The sequence below is a fragment of the Schistocerca serialis genome, chromosome 1 (assembly GCF_023864345.2).
Source record: "Schistocerca serialis cubense isolate TAMUIC-IGC-003099 chromosome 1, iqSchSeri2.2, whole genome shotgun sequence".
Taxonomy (NCBI): domain Eukaryota; kingdom Metazoa; phylum Arthropoda; class Insecta; order Orthoptera; family Acrididae; genus Schistocerca; species Schistocerca serialis.
The window spans coordinates 361,340,941-361,359,482 of NC_064638.1; the positions used below are offsets into that span (position 1 = coordinate 361,340,941).

An 18,542-nucleotide genomic window follows, 5' to 3' on the forward strand; every position below is an offset into this window, starting at 1 on the left:
CCTGTGACTATTTGGGATCTGTACCAGGTCAGATTCAAGGAAGAGATCGAAGCAATTCAGAGAGGGCTGCTGGACTTGTTACTAGTAGGCTCGAACAACAATCAAGTATTACAGAGATACCTCCCCCTATCACTGTCTATCATCTTCTCCCCCACTCCCACTACACCTCTTACCCCATACTTTCTCTATCCTCTCCCTCATCCCTCTGTCAATATCTTCATTTCTGTTCCTTGTGTCCACTTCGTCCCCTCCCCCCTCTTTCCATCCCCTCCTTCCCCCTCTCTCTCACCTTATTTATTCTTGTTACGAATAGAACCTTCACTGTGATTAGAAATCAAAATGAATGAGTAAATTGGTTGGAATCATTATTACATGGAGTATGAGAGAGACCTTTCCAGCTGCCAGATCCGTTAGTAGCTTTAATAACATTATTTTGATCTACAAAGAGGTAGGACTATAAAGTTAGTCAGAAACACAACTTTCCTGTTTTCTGTTAAAAATGACTATGAAAAGGAGAACGTAACTGTACATTTGCACAACACAGTTTAGCACATTCTCTCTCATATCTGGTTCAACAAAAAGTGTTTGTTGTATGCTGACCAGTGTGGCCGTGCGGTTCCAGGCGCGTCAGTCTGGAAGCATGTGACCCCTATGGTCGCAGTTCGAATCCTGCCTCGGGCATGGATGTGTGTGATGTCCTTAGGTTAGATAGGTTTAAGTAGTTCTAAGTTCTAGGTGACTGATGACCACAGATGTTAAGTCCCATTGTGCTCAGAGCCATTTTTTTGTTTGTTGTATAACATGTCTGTACCTCCATTGGTTTAGACTGTGCATTGCTTGTCAGTCAATCAGTCAGTCAGTCAGTTCATCAAGAAGGAATTCATCCAATCTAATTTTTTCTTGAATTTGTGTGAATTGGAACAAAACAGTTTCAGAGAGATCATGAATGTGTTGAAATGAAATAAATTAGGGTTCATGTTTTGACAATAATTTGCTGTGGTTTTTAATACATTCGTTGTGATGCTTGGTGATGAATGATATTTTTTGTCTTTCCATCCGGAAAGAAAACGAATAGCACCAAAAGTTTGCCGAATCTCCAACATGCCACGTACAACTGCCCTTGGGAGAAACACATCACTTGTTTCACGCCTTGCAAACGACTGGCCTTGCGATCTATTATTCGTCACTGGGAGTGAAAGATTAACTGGAGACTGGACACGCTTTTATGGTAGATTTTCCAAAAATTTTCTTTCATGTAAACCTTGTCCTGACAGTTACAAACACGACAAAAATCTTCCAAATCAGTCAAACCGTTCTCAAGTGATGATCTTTTATATGTATATAGATTTTTGTCACCATTGAAGAAGTTCTTATGACGTGCTTTTATCTGTATGTACCTCACGAGAGGTATTTAACGTCCTTGGGTATTGTGGCTGCGGCCACTTCGTATATATATATATATATATATATATATATATATATATATATATATATATATATATATACTTTACTTTCCGGAAGGCATCGATAGATGTCTCTGTTGTCAAAGTATCGTCGTGACTGCGGCAGCCATATTATAAGACGAATTAAAACAGAGGCTTTTTATATGTTCAGATCGTTCATTCATTTTAAATTTGGAAACTGCTTTTGTCTCCTCCTTGTTTGAAAGTGACAACATGCCCACTTCGTACTCGTTATTTATGTAGCAGTATATTGCACTAAAAGTATGTAAGAAGCTTTCCCAATGCTATGTAAGTGTGTTGGTTATATGAAAAGTATTCTAATTTGTGCGCAAAATTACAACTGTCGTTATTATTGTCTTTCTTTAAAATTGAGAACCTGTCAACGACATACTAGGCCTTTACATAGTGATATGTATTGTAGAAAGTACTTAAGGAGAAGCTTTCTCACTGTTAAATAAATGTGGTTGTTGTGTGAACTATGTTCTAATCTGCACAAAAAACATAATTTACTGCCTGGAAGGTAAACTTTGTAATATGCTGTTGAAAGTAACTGAAATGCCAGGAGAAATACATTTACACCAGTATCAGAATATATATCACCAGCATAAGTGCTTAAGTTGAAGGCAATTTGGTTTGGAAAATAAGTCCCCCAAAATAAGGCTAAATAGCCTGAAATTTTTTTATAATTTATAGGTGGCTAACAGTGAGACTAAGTCACCTTTTAATTCTTTCTCACATGTACCATTGCATTTTCTTGTTTCATGTTTAATTTGTTAATTATTGACAACAACAAGTTCCAGAAATCCCCATAAAAGTGAAGGTGAATAGTAAAATTATTTCAGATGGCAAGACTCGAACCAAAACAACACATCACTCCACTTGCCTGTCTCTGCTGACGTTTCCAATTGCACTACTATAATCAACTGCAGTTCATCACACTGTTTTGTGCCATATGTCACTCAAAGATTGCAATGCTAATTCTCATTATCTGATATTTAATATCAATTAATTGTACCTTTTCGAGAGATTCTGAATGTACTAATGTTTCAGGACAGCATTTATTTATAGGGTATTGATTAGAGTATGGTTATAGTATGAAACACGCCAAACATGAGCTTGACAGAATCCAATATGGTCTCACAAATGTGCTTCAACCAAAGTACATGTTTATCAAAAAGAATCATCCAATTTGACATGTCTGTATTTCTGAAACTAATGAAAATATACAATGAATTTTGTTTTTTGTTTAACGAGAAACTCAAAAAGCTTGTTTTCATACCTTTTCAGAGGCATTCAATTTGTCCCCCCTGAAGTGCATGGCATTGTCAATTCGAAATTCAAATTGTTCCCACACTCCAGTGAACATGTCTTGATTTACAGCTTCCACAGCTGCTGTTATGCAGTGTCTTAGTTCATTCATTATTGTTGGTAATGCAGGCACATAAACAGAGTCTTTTATAAACTCCGCAAGAAATAATCACATGCAGTCAGGCTAGTGATCTTGGAGGCCAGTTATATAAGGGTGAATCATTTGGCCCAATGCAATCAATCCATCGTTCAGTAATTTTTTGATTTAAAAATTTCCTCACTTTCAGATTCCAATTTGGGAGTGCTCCATCCTGTTGGTAAATGAAGTCGTTCGAATCAGTCTCCAACTGTGGGGAAGAAAGTTCTCAAGCTTATTGAGATATGTGGTCCGTGTAACAGTGTTCTTGGCAAAGAATAATGGACCATACATATTTTCCCATGAAACTGCACAAAACACATAAAATTTTGGAGATTCGCTCTGATGTTGTACAACTTCATGTGGTTGTCCTGTACCCCATACTCTAACATTATGATGGTTCACCTTTTCATTTGAATGGAATGTTGCCTCATCGCTGAACATTAAGTGTGGAAGAAAACTGTCATCCACCACATTGCCAAGAACAAAATTACAGAAATCCACATATTGTTGTTTGTCATCTTCATGAAGAGCATGCAATAGCTGATTTTTGTATGATTTCATGTGTAAACGTCGATGGGCATTGCGGGTATGTTGAGTTGTCGACCTGCACTGCGAATGGATTTCTGTGGACTTCTCGTGGAACTGTGGTGGATGCGTTACACATTTGTGTCAGACACTCAGGTACAGTCCAGCGGTTTGCCTTTACACAAACAACTTGTTTCTCGGAATTGTTCATGCCATCGTCTACTGCTCTGTGCTGTAGGAGGATCCACACTGTGCAAAACATAGACCACAAAAGGCTTTCTGTTGTCCTGACATCTTTTTTACTAGAACTGAAGTCGGCAGACACTGCTGCTACCTAGTGGGAACCATATAAAACTCGAGAGTTTGCTCTTTCCAACAGTACATTGTTGGCACAGATATCTCAAATAATATAAAAGTTATGATTTTTATGTTCTTTCTGATACACCATGCATATCTCTGAAAGGAGTGAAGCCACAGTGGGGAATCTTAGCGACAACTCTCAGACCTGGAACAAGTCCCGCCCATTCAGCCCCCTCCACAGCAACTGAGCGCTCGCTTCCCTACAAAAAAGGTAACCAGTACAGTCCAGAGTATGTAGGCATCGTGTAAATATGTTGGTCTACACCATACAGTTAACAGCGCATGGTCTTTGTTTCTAATTGTATAGTGCAGCACGTGTTTTATGTCATTTGCTTGTTTATAGGGTTGCACTAAAAATCACAACTGCAGTTAGAAATCATGCACTGTTATGTGAAATACTTTCAAAGTTAAAATATTAGATCGTGCACTACAAACAGTAGGTCTAGGTTAGGTTGGAAGGTGATAATTTGGCTGTGAGTTAACGTATGTGAATGGAAAATAAATATTGTGGTATGAGATTTATTTGTTGCATATCCTTTCCACTCTCGCACTGTATTTAACAGAATTCTCATTATAAAAAGAAACTGCAAAGTAAATTCAGCAAAAACATTCATTAGGTGATGGAGATTCTCTCAATAAAATTTTGGTGCATATTGTGTAGATATCTCATATATAAACTGCGAAAATGGCAAGCTGGGGTTTCACTACATAAATTTTACCAAATTGATAATATTAACAGTCTCGATTTCGCAAAACTTTCACATGAAAAATTCCACATCTTCTTTTGTAATCAGCTGATATACTCTTGCAACGGTTTGAGAAATCGCAGCTTCTAAAGTGGACTTAAAATTATAAGGATTGTTGAACATATTGAGAAGCAAAGCTGAATAATTCTTTGTATGAGAGATCTGGGGGTGGGGGGGGGGGGGTGGAGGGGGTGGGATACCTTGTATTAGTGAGAGAAAGAGTGAAGTATTTTCCTATGTTTGTTGATTCCACAGAAATTTCCATTCAGTAATCAATTTGACGACCTCCAGAGTTTTCATATATTTTGGTGGATGTCCTTGCAACATTCTTTTAGAAGTCGTCTTTTATGCATATTATGGTCATCTTTCACATACATCTATAAATGAGCTATATTTCTAACGCTGTGAAGTAAACAGTTTTTTGTGGTACAATGTGTAATTTACTGTTATGGTTTGTGTGTTCCCTAAGTGATGTACTACTTTATTGTGGTCATTGAGAGAGAGAGAGAGAGAGGGCAGCTCATAGTCTGCTGCAGAGTGAACCATTTTATCTCATATTTAATATTGAATAATTGTAGCTCTTCGAGAGATTCTCAATGTACCAATGTTTTGGTAAAACATTTATTTATAGGATATTAATTATACAGTAATTTGGTTATAATATGAAAGACACCAAACACAAGCTAGATGAACTACATTTTTATATTTGTTTATACCTCACAAGAGGTACTGTGGAAATTTTGGGATTATGTGATAAGTTCCTTTTGACCAAACTGCTGAACACATTGGTCACTAGACTTTCATACTACTTAATCTAACTCAAACTATCTTACGCTTAGGGCATCACACACACCCATGGCCAAGGGAGGACGTGAACCTCTGCCTGGGGGAGCTGCACGAACTGTGGCAAGGCACTTCAGACGGCGCAGCTACCCTGCTTGGCCAGAGGTGCTCCTTTCAAAGATATACTTTGGCTTTCTTGAAGGCATGGATAGGTGTCTCTGTTGTCGTGACTGCAGCAGACATTCAAGGAGACAAATTAAAGTAGAAGTTCTTTATATGTTTGGATGCTTGATTTATTGCAAGTTTCGAAAGTATTACTGTCTTTTCTGTCTTTGAAAGTGACAACCTGCTCACTTTATAGTTGTTAGTTACATTGCGGTATATAGTATCAAAAGTACTTAAAGTGTACTGGTTGTGAGAAGTTTGTTCTAATTTGTACGAAAAACTACAACTCTTGTTGTATTTTCTTTCTTTGAAAGTGAGACCCTGTCAACTACATACCTGTAGTAGTTATTTAGATGGTGGTATGTAGTACAAGAAGTACCTAAGGAGAAGCTCCATCACTGCTAAATAAATGCGCTGGTTGTATGAAGTATGTTCTAATTTTCCGAAAAATTACAATTCACTGTCAGGAAAGAAAATTTCTTCCTTTCCTCTTGAAAGTAACTGAAACACTAGCAGAAATATGCCTACAACAGTATCAGAATATATTTAATCTGCAAATGTGCTTAATTTGAATATGTTGTTGTTAGGAAAAGAAGTCTCATAAAATAATTTTCATGTAAATTGTTTGTTATACTTCACAGGCGGCTGACAGACAAAGTCACCTTTTAATTCTTTATAACATGTATCAGTATTTTTTATGTTTTTGTCCTGACGATAAGTGGTTGTTCGTTTTTAACAGATAATCAACGTGTTTCCATGTTTCAAGCTTAATTTGTAAATTATTGACAGTGACAAGTCACAGAAGCTGTCAGAACCGTGAAGGTGAATAATAAAATGTGCGGAGATGGCAAGGCTCGAGCCAAAACAACTACATTTGCAATTCAAACACATCCATATCTGTTTCATTCGTCTCCTAAAACGCCAATAATTCATTATATGACATATAATATCGATAAATTGTAACTTTTCGAGAGATTCTTAATGTACTAGTGTCTTGGAAAAGCATTTATTTATAGCATGTAAGTTATAATGTGGTTATAATATAAAACACACCAATTACGAGCTGGACGGAATCCAATATGGCCTTAAGTAGGTGCTTCAGCTAAAGTATAACTTTGAAAGGAGCGCAAACACAATACTCTCGTAATGTATATGCTATCGATAGAGGTCTCTGTTGTCAAGGTATCATCATGACTGCTGCAGCCATATTAGCAGACCAATTAAAGCAGAAGCTCTTTATATGTTCAGCTCGTTCATTCAATGCAAATTTGGAAACTGTTGCGGTATTTTCTTTCTTTGAAATAGACAACCTGCACATTTCACACTCTTTATTTATGTACTGTGAACATATAGCACGAAAAATACTTAAGCAGCCTCCCCCACGCTAAATAAGTGCGCTGGCTGTTTGAAGAGTATTCTAAATTGTGCGAAAAATTACAACTGTTGCCGTATTGTCTTTGTTTCATACTGGGAGCCTGTCAGCTACATACTAGTTCCTTACATAGAGGTATGTATTGTAGAAAATAATTAAGGAGAAGCTCCCTCACTGTTAAATAAATGTGGTGGTTGTGAAGTATGTTCTAATATGCGTGAAAAACTATAATTTACTGCCACGAAAGTAAACTTCTTCCTATGCGGTTGAAAGTAACTGAAATACCAGCAGAAATACATCTGCACCAGTACCGGTTCCAGAATATGTATCGCCTGCATAAATGCTTAAATTGAAGACGTATTAGTTTGGAAAAGAAGTCTCCTAAAATAAACCTAAATAGCCTGTAATTTTTTTTGTAATTTATAGGTGGCTGACAGTGAGACTAAGTCCCCTTATAATTTTTTCTCACTGTCACTCATTTTCATCTTTCGTGTTCTGACGTTGAGTGGTGGTTCGTCTTTACTAGATAATCAATATGTTTTGAATGTTCACTCAAATTTCCATGTTTCATGTCTCATTAGTAAATAATTGACAGCAACAAGTCCCAGATGCCCTCAGGACTGTGGAGGGGAATAATAAGACATCTTTGTAATTCGATCTCGTATTTCGCTCGTTTTGCCGCTGTCAACAACACTACAGTTACTAGCAGCATTGCGTTACTTCTTTCTGTGTAATAATTTATTATTTCGTATTTAATATCAATAAATGGCAGCTCTTCGAGAGATTCTCGGTGTACTAGTGTTTTGGAACAGCATTTATTTATAAGACATAAGTTATAATACGCTTACAATATAAAACACACAAAATGCGAGCTTGACGAAAACCAATATGGCCTCAAGTAGGTGCTTCAGCCAAAGCATAACTCTGAAAGGAACCCAGCGACAGTACCTCTCGTAATGTATATACAAATATAGCCACATGTTTTGTGTTTATTACAGATATATCGATGTTTTAAATAAAAGGGATGAAATAGATGACGGTTTTTGTAATGAAGATATCATGGAATCATTACAGTTTAGCTGGATTCTGTCCATAAATAGTTTTTTTTTAGGCAGTCGAATTTTAAAGTAAAGTACTGGTGTTACCCTTCGCAAAATACTAGCAGAACTGAAGAAAGAAGTGACGTGAATTACATGTGTGTGTCACTGAACCTCTCACCAAATAATTTCTGGCATTAAGTGCTGATCTGGTCGAGCAACAGATATTCATTGGTGTGTCAGCCTAGAAACAGCATGTGCATCTATTGCTTCAACTGATTTTACGTAAAATACAGATACTTGTACCTACAACTATTGCACAAAATAGTAATATAGAAGATGCACTTCATATCAATTTCAAGCTGCCAAGCTGTTGCAGTTACAATGCCCTGTGGCTATAGCTCTGCCTTGTTCAACCAAACTACACTACTGGGCATTAAAATTACTACACAACGAAGACGACGTGCTACAGTTGCGAAATTTAACCGACAGGAAGAAGATGCTGTGATATGCAAATGATTTGCTTTTCAGAGCATTCATACAGGGTTGGCGGCGGTGGCGACACCTACAACGTGCTGACATGGGGAAAGTTTCCAACCGATTTCTCACACACAGGTAGCAGTTGACCGGCGTTGCCTTGTGAAACGTTGTTGTGATGCCTGGTGTAAGGAGGAGAAATGCTTACCATAACGTTTCAGACTTTGATAAAGGTCGGATTGTAGACTATCGCGATTGCGGTTTATCGTATCGCGACATTGCTGCTCGCGTTGGTCGAGATCAAATGACTGTTACCAGAATATGGAATCGGTGGGTTCAAGAGGGTAATACGGAACGCCGTGCTGGATCCCAACGGCATCGTATCACTAGCAGTCGAAATGACAGGCATCTTATCCGCATGGCTGTAACGGATCGTGCAGCCACGTCTCGATCCCTGAGTCAACAGATGGGGACGTTTACAAGACAACAACCATCTGGACGAACAGTACGACGACGTTTGCAGTAGCATGTACTATCAGCTCGGAGACCATAGCTGCAGTTACCCTTGACACTGCATCACACACACAGGAGCGCCTGCAATGGTGTACTCAACGACGAATCTGGGTGCACGAATGGCAAAACGTCATTTTTTCGGATTAATCCAGGTTCTAATTTACAGCATCATGCTGTTCGCATCCATGTTTGGTGACATCGCTGTGAACGCACATTGGAAGCGTGTATTCGTCATCGCCATACTGGCGTATCACCCGGCGTGATGGTATGTGGTGCCATTGGTTACACATCTCGGTCACCTCTTGTTCTCGTTGACGGCACTTTGAACAGTGGACGTTACATTTCAGATGTATTACGACCCGTGGCTCTACCTTTCATTCGATCCCTGCGAAACCCTACATTTCAGCAGGACAATGCATGACCACATGTTGCAGGTCCTGTACGAGCTTTTCTGGATACAGAAAATATTCGACTGCTGCCCTGGCCAGCACATTCTCCAGATTTCTCACCAATTGAAAACGTCTGGTCAATGGTGGTCGAGCAACTGGCTCGTCACAACATGCCAGTCACTACTCTTGATGAATTGTGGTATCGTGTTGAAGCTGCATGGTCAGCTGTACCTGTACACGCCATCCAAGCTCTGTTTGACTCAACGCCCAGGCGTATCAAAGCCGTTATTATGGCCAGAGGTGGTTGTTCTGGGTACTGATTTATCAGGATCTATGCACCCAAATTACGTGAAAATGTAATCACATGTCAGTTCTAGTATAATATATTTGTCTAATGAATACTCGTTTATCATCTGCAGTTCTAGTATAATATATTTGTCTAATGAATACTCGTTTATCATCTGCATTTCTTCTTGGTGTAGCAATTGTAATGGCCAGTAGTGTAAATGCACCATTTTCAGATGGGGTCCCAAAACTGAATTTCGTAAACTGATTCTCAATGTCATACCGCTTTTGATTGGTCATGTAAACACTTTAAAATCGATTCTGGCAATCCGCTTCTAGTTATAGTTGCCGATTTTCCAATACCGCAATCGATTTTCGCTACCGTGTAAATGCAACCGGTCTTGAAATTTGTTTGGGCTGTCAAGTTATGCCGTGATTTAAAAATTTTGGGCTGATATGGACAGAGTGGTTCTTTGTACAGTGAAGGATCAGTAGAAATATTAGACTGAAGCCGTCTACACGTCGTCTAACTGAAGAGAAATAGCGATTTTGCTGGCCAAAACAGGAACTGTTAATAGTTGTTTTCCAGGCGCCATATATTTAACTGGTCTAGCAAATCCGCTTCCTACCTTACGTGGAAACACCACAGCGAAAAGCTGTTTCCGAAATTCGCTTTTCGTCTTTCGGAAGGTGTGTCGTGAGTCAATGCAGTGCTTGTAGCTTTGCAGTGTGTACGCACTTTCCTCAAGTTAACTCTTTCGACTTTTCCCAACAATCTTGACGGTATTTGTTTTTCCAATTTTAGGAAGCAACGTCGAAGTACCATATTTTTCATGGTTACTGGGAAATTCTGGAACGCCTCTGTACAAACTACTAAGTTGAAACACTTCTATCGAGCGAATGTGTACCTCGCTCGTCGCAGGTGTAAACACTAAATAGTAGATTTTGTTTACATGCGTTAGTTTGTGGTGTGACATTGTATGACGAGTTTTACGTACGAGGAGAGGGTAATGCAATAGTGAAAAAAACGTAGAAAATAAAGGTAAAAGTAACCAATAGTGCGGAATGAAACACTTCCTTTCCAATAACATAACTGCCTCAGCGGAAAAATAAATAGAAGCAAATTTCTCTTCAAAACTGACAGAAATAGTTTCATTAAGACATTAATGCTTGATTGCTAATAATGTGGAAATAATACAAAATCAGGAAATTGAAACTACTAACTTATTTTGGTCTTTCATGATTATGAGACTGTATATTAATTCACTTGATAGCTACCGGCCACAGAAATCTGTTTTGTTTTCATTTGACGTGGGAGCTGTAAACGAAGAGAGCTTCAATATCACGAAGCATGTACACGGGTTACGTGGAGAAGAAACCCCTCTCCATCTATAACTCAGCTTGTCTGCGCATGCGCGAATCTGGCAGCTTGGGCGCGCCGGAAAAATTTTTCCAGGTAGCATCTGGCTACTTGCTGCAACTGCTCGTACCGCAAACAGCCACGCTTCAAGTAGCCAGAAGCGGGAGAAGGCACTGCTCATACGCGACTTCAGCTTTGCGCATGCGCACGAGCCAGCTGGCATCTGCTCAAACGAACCTACTTCTATCAAGCGCATGTGTACATCGCTGGTCGCAGATGTAAATACTAAATACTAGTAGGTTTTGTTTACAATCCTTTAGCAAGTGGAGTCAGTGGTGTGGCATTGTATGACGAGTGTTACGTACGCGGAGAGGGTAATACAATAGTGAAAAAAACGTAGAAAATAAAGGTAATAAATTTCAGATGTGACCTTTTTGATTTACGATCTAACATTGCACATTCAGCACAGCGGTGTGAAATATTTCGTTACAGACACAATGGTACGCATGGAATCTGTGCAAACTTTACTTGGTCATCAAGGACGGGTATGGAATGTTAGCTGGCATCCCCAAGGATCATTTCTGGCAAGTTGTGGAGAAGATAAAACAATTCGAATCTGGGGTAGAGAAGGCGATAAATGGATTACTAAAGCAGTTTTAACTGACGGTCATCAAAGGACTATCCGTCAAGTAGCATGGTCTCCTTGTGGAAACTACCTAGCGTCAGCAAGTTTCGACGCTACTGTGGCTATTTGGGATAAAAAATCAGGAGAGTTTGAATGTAATGCAACGTTGGAAGGTCATGAAAACGAAGTAAAAAGTGTTTCCTGGTCAAAATCGGGACAGCTACTTGCAACATGCAGCAGAGATAAAAGCGTGTGGGTGTGGGAAGTTGCAGAAGATGATGAGTATGAATGTGCAGCTGTCTTGAATGCACATACGCAAGATGTTAAGAAAGTGTTGTGGCATCCACATCTTGATATATTGGCTTCCGCCAGTTACGATAACACTGTGAAAATTTTTAGGGAAGACCCCGATGACAATGATTGGATTTGTGCAGCTACTTTGAGTTCTCATGAGTCAACTGTTTGGGGTTTGGCTTTTAATCCCACGGGCTCACGACTTGCAACATGTAGTGCTGATCTAACGGTAAAAATTTGGAATGAATACCTCCCAGGTAATTCTGAGGGAATTGTGACACCAGGAACGGATGCTGTGTGGAAATGCGTGTGCACATTGTCAGGTTATCATAATCGTACAATTTATGATATTGACTGGTGTGGGACGACAGACCTCATTGTAACAGCGTGTGGTGACGACAATATTAGAATTTTTAAGGAATCTCCTGGTTCTGATAGAAATGCCCCGACTTTCTCTTTATTGCACACATGCTATGGAGCCCACACACAAGATGTTAACAGTGTTTCATGGAATCCTACGTTTCCTGGTTTATTAGCATCTGCAAGTGATGATGGAGAAATAAAAATTTGGAACTGCAGTGATTATTAAACAGATGAACAGTTCTGCTAACTCTTGACCTAGACATTCCGTTGCTGCTAATGCACAGTGACAGACAGATAAAACAGTTTGAAGCAGATGCATAAGTTTCATCATTTCTGTGAAGACAGTAACTGCTAGTACCCATATTGTCTCTGTTTTCTTTTTTATGTATATATAATAAAGATTTTGTTTTTTGTTTAGAGTGTAAATTTGGAATGAGGTTTTCCCAAATATTTCACTTAGTTAAAAATTAATATTACTTTTATGAACTGACATGAGCTACCACAAGAGTAATTATAATTGGTCTTGGAAGGTGTGCCTCCTGCAGTTACATTATGACAAAAATAGAGTCGGTGAAAGTGTCAGATTCCACCTCTCTGCTTTGACACATATTTGCCTGTTTGTGTAGCAAGCTTTGCAAACAGGTTTGTTCTAGGCAAAGTGTAGCAGTGACATCTTACAGTTGGGATTTAAAGTAGCATTGGTTGTGTTACTTTCTTTCAGATAGTGTTACAGAGAAATTGGGTTTAATAGAAAATGAAGCTGCATGATAGAGCATTTAAGGAAGACTCAGTATCAAGGGTGGGCAACTACCTGTAACTGGGCCTTCAGTCCACAACCACTCACCTTCAGACATTACCATAAACTTTAAAGGAATCTTCAGCTTGCTAGTACATATGTTCCTCAGTCATACTGTCATCATCAGAGGAAGCCTTAATCATTCCAACGGTCAATTGGGAAAATTACAGTTTTGTAACTGGTGTTTCTGGTAGGACAGCCTATGAAACAACACTTGACACTTTCTCTGAAATTACTCAGAAGAAATAGTTTAGAAGCTCACTCATGACAGAATTATATTTAATGATAACAAATGGACTTGACATCTTTGAAAATGACCGTATCAGGACTCATAGCAAAAATGATTACCAATCTACAAAGGGCAACTAAAACAAATTTAGGCTTACATGTGCAGCAAACTAGATAAAGGAGACAGTAGTGTCATATCTCATGGAGGCATTTAGCTCTAGGCGGAAGCATCTAGAGGAACTGTAACTGAAATCTGGACAAATTGTTGGCCACCCGTTAAGAGAGATGTATCTAGCAGAACACTCCATTATGGGAGGTAGTATAGTCTGTGAAAAGAACCTTTTAAATAAACACTGTAATTGAAGAACAGTCCAGAGAGCTATAGACACAGAGATGCTAAATGAGATGCATTTGGTTATCATAAGGACAGTGAATGAAACTTCAGAGACTGCCATATAGAATTTTATCAAAAGACATGTAACAAACCCAATGAAATTCACATGCCAAGGGTGCTGGTGGCATCAAGAGTTACTGATTTGTCCAGACACTCATGTTGACACAGGAACCACATTTGAGGGTAGCAAGACAAAAGCAAAATTTTCAAATATTCCTTTGCAAAGGAAGATCCAGGAGTACTGTTCTGGATTAATTATCATGCTATTTAAAAAAATATTTTCAGTGGCACTGAAGAGCAACTGAAAGGCTTCATGGCTTCAATGAATACCTAATCAGATAATATACTAAACTTGCAGCTGAGTTAAGCCCTCTCTTAACTGCACTAAAATGTATAGCTCTTGCACAGGAAACTGTGCCCAATGTTTGGAAGTAGGCACAGATCCCTCCTGTCTGCATACAAAACTACCATCTTATTGATATACATCTCTAGTAGAATCTTAAGAGATATTATGAGTTCCCGTATAATGGAGTACCTCTTGCAGGATGACCTCTTCCATCCATGTCATCTAACATGAATTCTGGGAGTCGTATATCAAAGCAGTCAGGTGGATGCAATTTTCCTTGTCTTCTGAAAAGCATTTGGCCCAGCACCACACCAACACTTACTAATAAAAGTTCTATGACATGAGGCATCAAACTAAATTTAATACTGGATTAAGCAATTTTTGCTGTGAATGAAGAAGTACAAAGTTTTGGATAAAGATTCATTGACAGCTGTAGAAGTTACTTCGAGGTGTGCACTAGGAAAAGAGTATTATGTCCATTACTGTTTATGAAGTACATTTATTTATTCTCAAGTCAGAAACATACAAATACACAGGCTGTCACTCAAGCCAGGAAACAGAGCAAGTAGACTGGGAAAATACAATATCACAACCGGCCAGAAAATCGCAACCTCCTAGGCATTCATAGTGGTATGAACGATATCATCCTCAGTGGTGGTTGTTGGGCACAGAAGGTGTAGAAATACGTGGCTTGTGTCTACTCTTGTCCACATTTACATTATGTGTTGTGAACATCAAAACCCGATTTCTTCATATCACTGTACAGGCTTTCCATACTAGATATTACTCACATTTGAGAAGAACATAAAAGAAAATTTCTCGATGTTGATAAAACTGACATTTCTTAAATTATATATATTCATTACTATACATATAATCTTCGTTATTATTATTATTGTTTTTTATATTATTCGCTTACCACTCAAATTGTCATATTTACTCACTGAGGAAGTCAGTCCGATATGAGAGAGGGCCTGAAGATCCTAACCTTGCCGTGTGAAGCAAACACACTAATAAATTTCCGTGCCAATCAGCTTTCAGATACTGACCTGGCAGACAACAGTACCACATGTTATTTATTTATTGAGATCCTGTAAATCCAATACAGTGAGAGATTCGCTTGGCTGTAGGATGTCAGATTATTACAAAAGGGACACATAAAAAACCATCTTGCAAGAGGGGGTATAGGTATAAAATGAAACACACATTAATAGGTATTGACAAAATTACACTTAAAAAAAGTTAAAATAAAGGCAGATCTTAATAGCTACAAAAAAGACATAGTAATGTTAGCAATGGTACCAACTATCATAATGCATAAGAGAACATCAGATTTAATTAAAAGAAAAAAATCAATTAGAGTTAACACATTTGAAATGTTCTTCAACCAAATAAAAGGAATTGTGTATTAGGTAGTTTTTGAGCTGTTGTTTAAATTTGGGAAGCTTGTGGACATGTGATTTCAGTGATGGTGGGAGGGCATTGAACACCTTGCAGCTCATGTAATGGACTACTTTTTGTAAAATACTAAGGGTTTTTAATTCATAATGGAGGTCCATCTTCGTACTGGAATTATGAGTATGGTATGAATCATTAGTTTTTATTAGAATAGGTTTCACGTTTGAATTCAACAGTCCTTTTAGGAAAGGCCGATTCGAATATGCATTTAAATTCAATTAGAAAAGCATTATACTTGTCATGTTAGGGTTTCCTTCCATTCTATTCGTATATGGAGCATAGTAAGAATGACTGCTTTAATTTCTGTGTGTGCCTTAATTGATCTTATCTTGTCATTGAAGTTCCCACAGAAACAATAGTGCACATACAGGGTTGTAGGATATTCCTCACTTGAAAGTTTGTAACAATGATTTCATCGAATGGTTAGTATTTTTATCTTCAAACATCTACCAGACCAGGTTCTTCATCACCTCCATGATTCTTTCCCATAACTTAACTGAAGTTACGCCTGTTTATGCTGCCTTTCTCTCCCCATATTTGAGCAATATTTTGAGGTTAAGTGATTTGCAATTAGTCTCTTTGTAAACTGACTGCATTTTTCCAGTATACTGCCCGTGAACCAAAGTCTGCTATCTTGCCAATCCTGTGAGGGAACCTATATGCTCATTACATTCCATATCCCTACAGGCTGTGGTACTCAAATATGTATATGAGTTTACTGATTTCAATTGTGTCTCTTAGATGTTGTAGGATACTACTTTTCTGCACAGTTTTTCCAAACACTAAAGCAAGTTGCCAAACTTTGCACCACTTTGAAATTTATGGAAATCTTGATATTTGTGTAGGTAACACTTCTTTGTAGACAGCTGCAGGCTACTATTAATATTGTTTGCCAGGTCATTAATATACAACATAAAAATCAAGAGACCTAAACACTTCTTTGGGGCATGCATGGAGTTACTTCTGCTCGTGTTGTTTTTTCCATCCTAGATAATATGCTGCATCCCCACCAAGAAATCCTTAATCTAGTCATGCGTTTTGTTTGATGTGATCATATTTTGTTAATAAATATACTGGTGCTTCCAAGTTAACTGCTGTTTGGAAGATAAAGAAGGGTAGCATGAATTGTGACAGGTTAGGCTCGTGGAAGAGCATCACAGAAATGCTAAAAACTTGAACTGGCAGATGCTAGAAGGTAGACAGAAGCCTACTTAAAATTTTTCTACACTCAGTATTAAGTAAGGACTATACTAATGCTCCCTATGTCTCCCATTATGTTGCAGACAACAATTTAAGAAGTGTGAACTGTCTAATGCTTTTTTAGGTCAGGAGAAAAGAAATTAATATAAAGAACTATTGAATTTGAAAGAATCCATATCTGTAATGACATATTAACTCTGAATAAAAAAAAAAAAACAAAAAGAAAGCAGCCATTAAGGAAATTACGAAACAGTTTAAAAACAAAATGTAACCTTTATCATTAAAATCCTTCTACATGTATCACTATGTCGGAATTTAAATACTTATACTACTAAAATAACTGATGTGCGGCCATATTGCAGAAGGCTTCCTGAGAGATAGGTTGTCCTTTTTCTGGAGATATGTTTCTGAAGTCATGATGTAATTATATTGGCAGCTCATGGTCTCGCGGTAGCATTCTCGCTTCCTGAGTGCGGGGTATCAGGTTTGATTCCCGGCGGGGTCGGGGATTTTCACCTGCCTCGAGATGACTGGGTGGTCTTGTGTTATCTTCATCATCATCATCATCATCATCATCATCCCCATTACGGTTGGAGGAAGACAATGGCAAACCACCTCCACTAGGACCTTGCCCAATATGGTGGTGCGGGTCTCCCGCATCGTTCCCCTACGCTCTGTCAATGAGTGTGGGACTTCAGCATCATCATCAGTGTCATTCTTACAAGCTTTTATTGGCTATAAAATTACACTGATCTATCATGAATGTATGGGAGAGGAATCTGGGAGGCCTTTTCTGTAGCCTGAAGCCTGTTGATAATTGTTAGTCTACTGTGACTCAGCAATAAGCTTCCAGATGTTGTACTGACACCCCCTGACATATGGAATAAATGTATAACAAGTGTGTGATCTGGAAATGGCTCTGATTCTGTAGGATGAGTGGAGTGCTGAGTCATGGAAATGAAAGAGAAATAATATTGACTCATTCTCATACAGTGTTCTCAGGTTTTGAGACATTAATACTTTCCATACTCAACAAAGTTTTTGATTAGTGTTGACGTGAGTTGAAGAGCAATATTACAACCAGTGAAGCCCAAAATTTCAGAGAACCATAATATTTTATGGTAGAATATTGTCCTAATGAAACAATCACTTATTGTGAATAGGATAAGATCCTTAGCAACAATATGCCAATATGATGGTTAAATTTCATTGAAATGATTTTCAGTGCATTCAGTGTATCAGCATCACATTCAATACAACCTGTCTGCACCTTAATGACTTTAGTTTTTAACTGCGTTCACCCAGGCTTTGTGGTTGAGTAGTTGATGTGGCTGCTAGTAGCTCAATGTAAGGTTTTCCTGTTTTAGAAATCTGCCATTTCTTCTGTACACAGATCATCTGTATATGACACGCAGAAATACTGAATTATACGAGCAACTTAGCATCTCCAAAGAACAAGAGATTTGTGCTAGCAAGCAGTTACTGTTAAAATCAGAACATAATGGGGAAAAATAATTGAGACCTTATGCTAATGATCGTGCAGCCCTACTGTTACAAAGAACAGATGAAAAGATAATGTTCTAGAAAAAGATGTTAAAAAGCTCCAAGGAATGACTTTGACATAACACACTGTTATTTGTTGGTTGGCTAGTGGCAAGAAAAGTAAAGTAGTTATTTGGGGGTGACAAAGTAGAATACCAAAGTTTTGTGAAGTTATCTATTGCAGAGCAGATGTTTACAGTGAGCAGAGTATGAAAGCAGTAGCAAATAAATAAGTTTACAAAGGAAGATAATTAATTTTATTGAACTGAAAGCTCGAACAAATTCATGGAAAAAAAACTGGAAAAGAAAAAGTAAATGAGGCTGATGTGAGCAGTGAATAAACAATTTTTACAAGCCTCCCACTGAATTTTTGT

At 38.2% G+C, this 18,542-nt stretch overlaps 2 protein-coding genes across 3 annotated transcripts in view; both read left to right on the top strand.

Moving 5' to 3' along the window:
* Positions 1–10,581: 10,581 nt before the first annotated feature.
* On the top strand, positions 10,582–12,621 carry LOC126470360 (probable cytosolic iron-sulfur protein assembly protein Ciao1). The gene is made up of 2 exons (XM_050098162.1): positions 10,582–10,604; positions 11,415–12,621. Exon 2 carries the CDS (start codon positions 11,420–11,422, stop codon positions 12,428–12,430), a length of 1,011 nt encoding a protein of 336 aa, XP_049954119.1. The 5' UTR covers positions 10,582–10,604; positions 11,415–11,419; the 3' UTR covers positions 12,431–12,621.
* LOC126470348 (NIF3-like protein 1) overlaps positions 11,187–18,542 on the top strand; it is a 97,909-nt gene continuing 90,553 nt past the window's right edge. For both annotated transcript variants that reach the window (XM_050098141.1, XM_050098149.1), the window contains exon 1: positions 11,187–11,331. The gene's annotated coding sequence lies outside the window, so the exon portion shown is untranslated. The remainder of the gene's footprint in view (positions 11,332–18,542) is intronic.

Excerpts from the sequence above, each read along its gene's own strand:
- LOC126470360 (XM_050098162.1), top strand. The coding sequence starts at position 11,420 with ATGGTACGCATGGAATCTGTGCAAACTTTACTTGGTCATCAAGGACGG.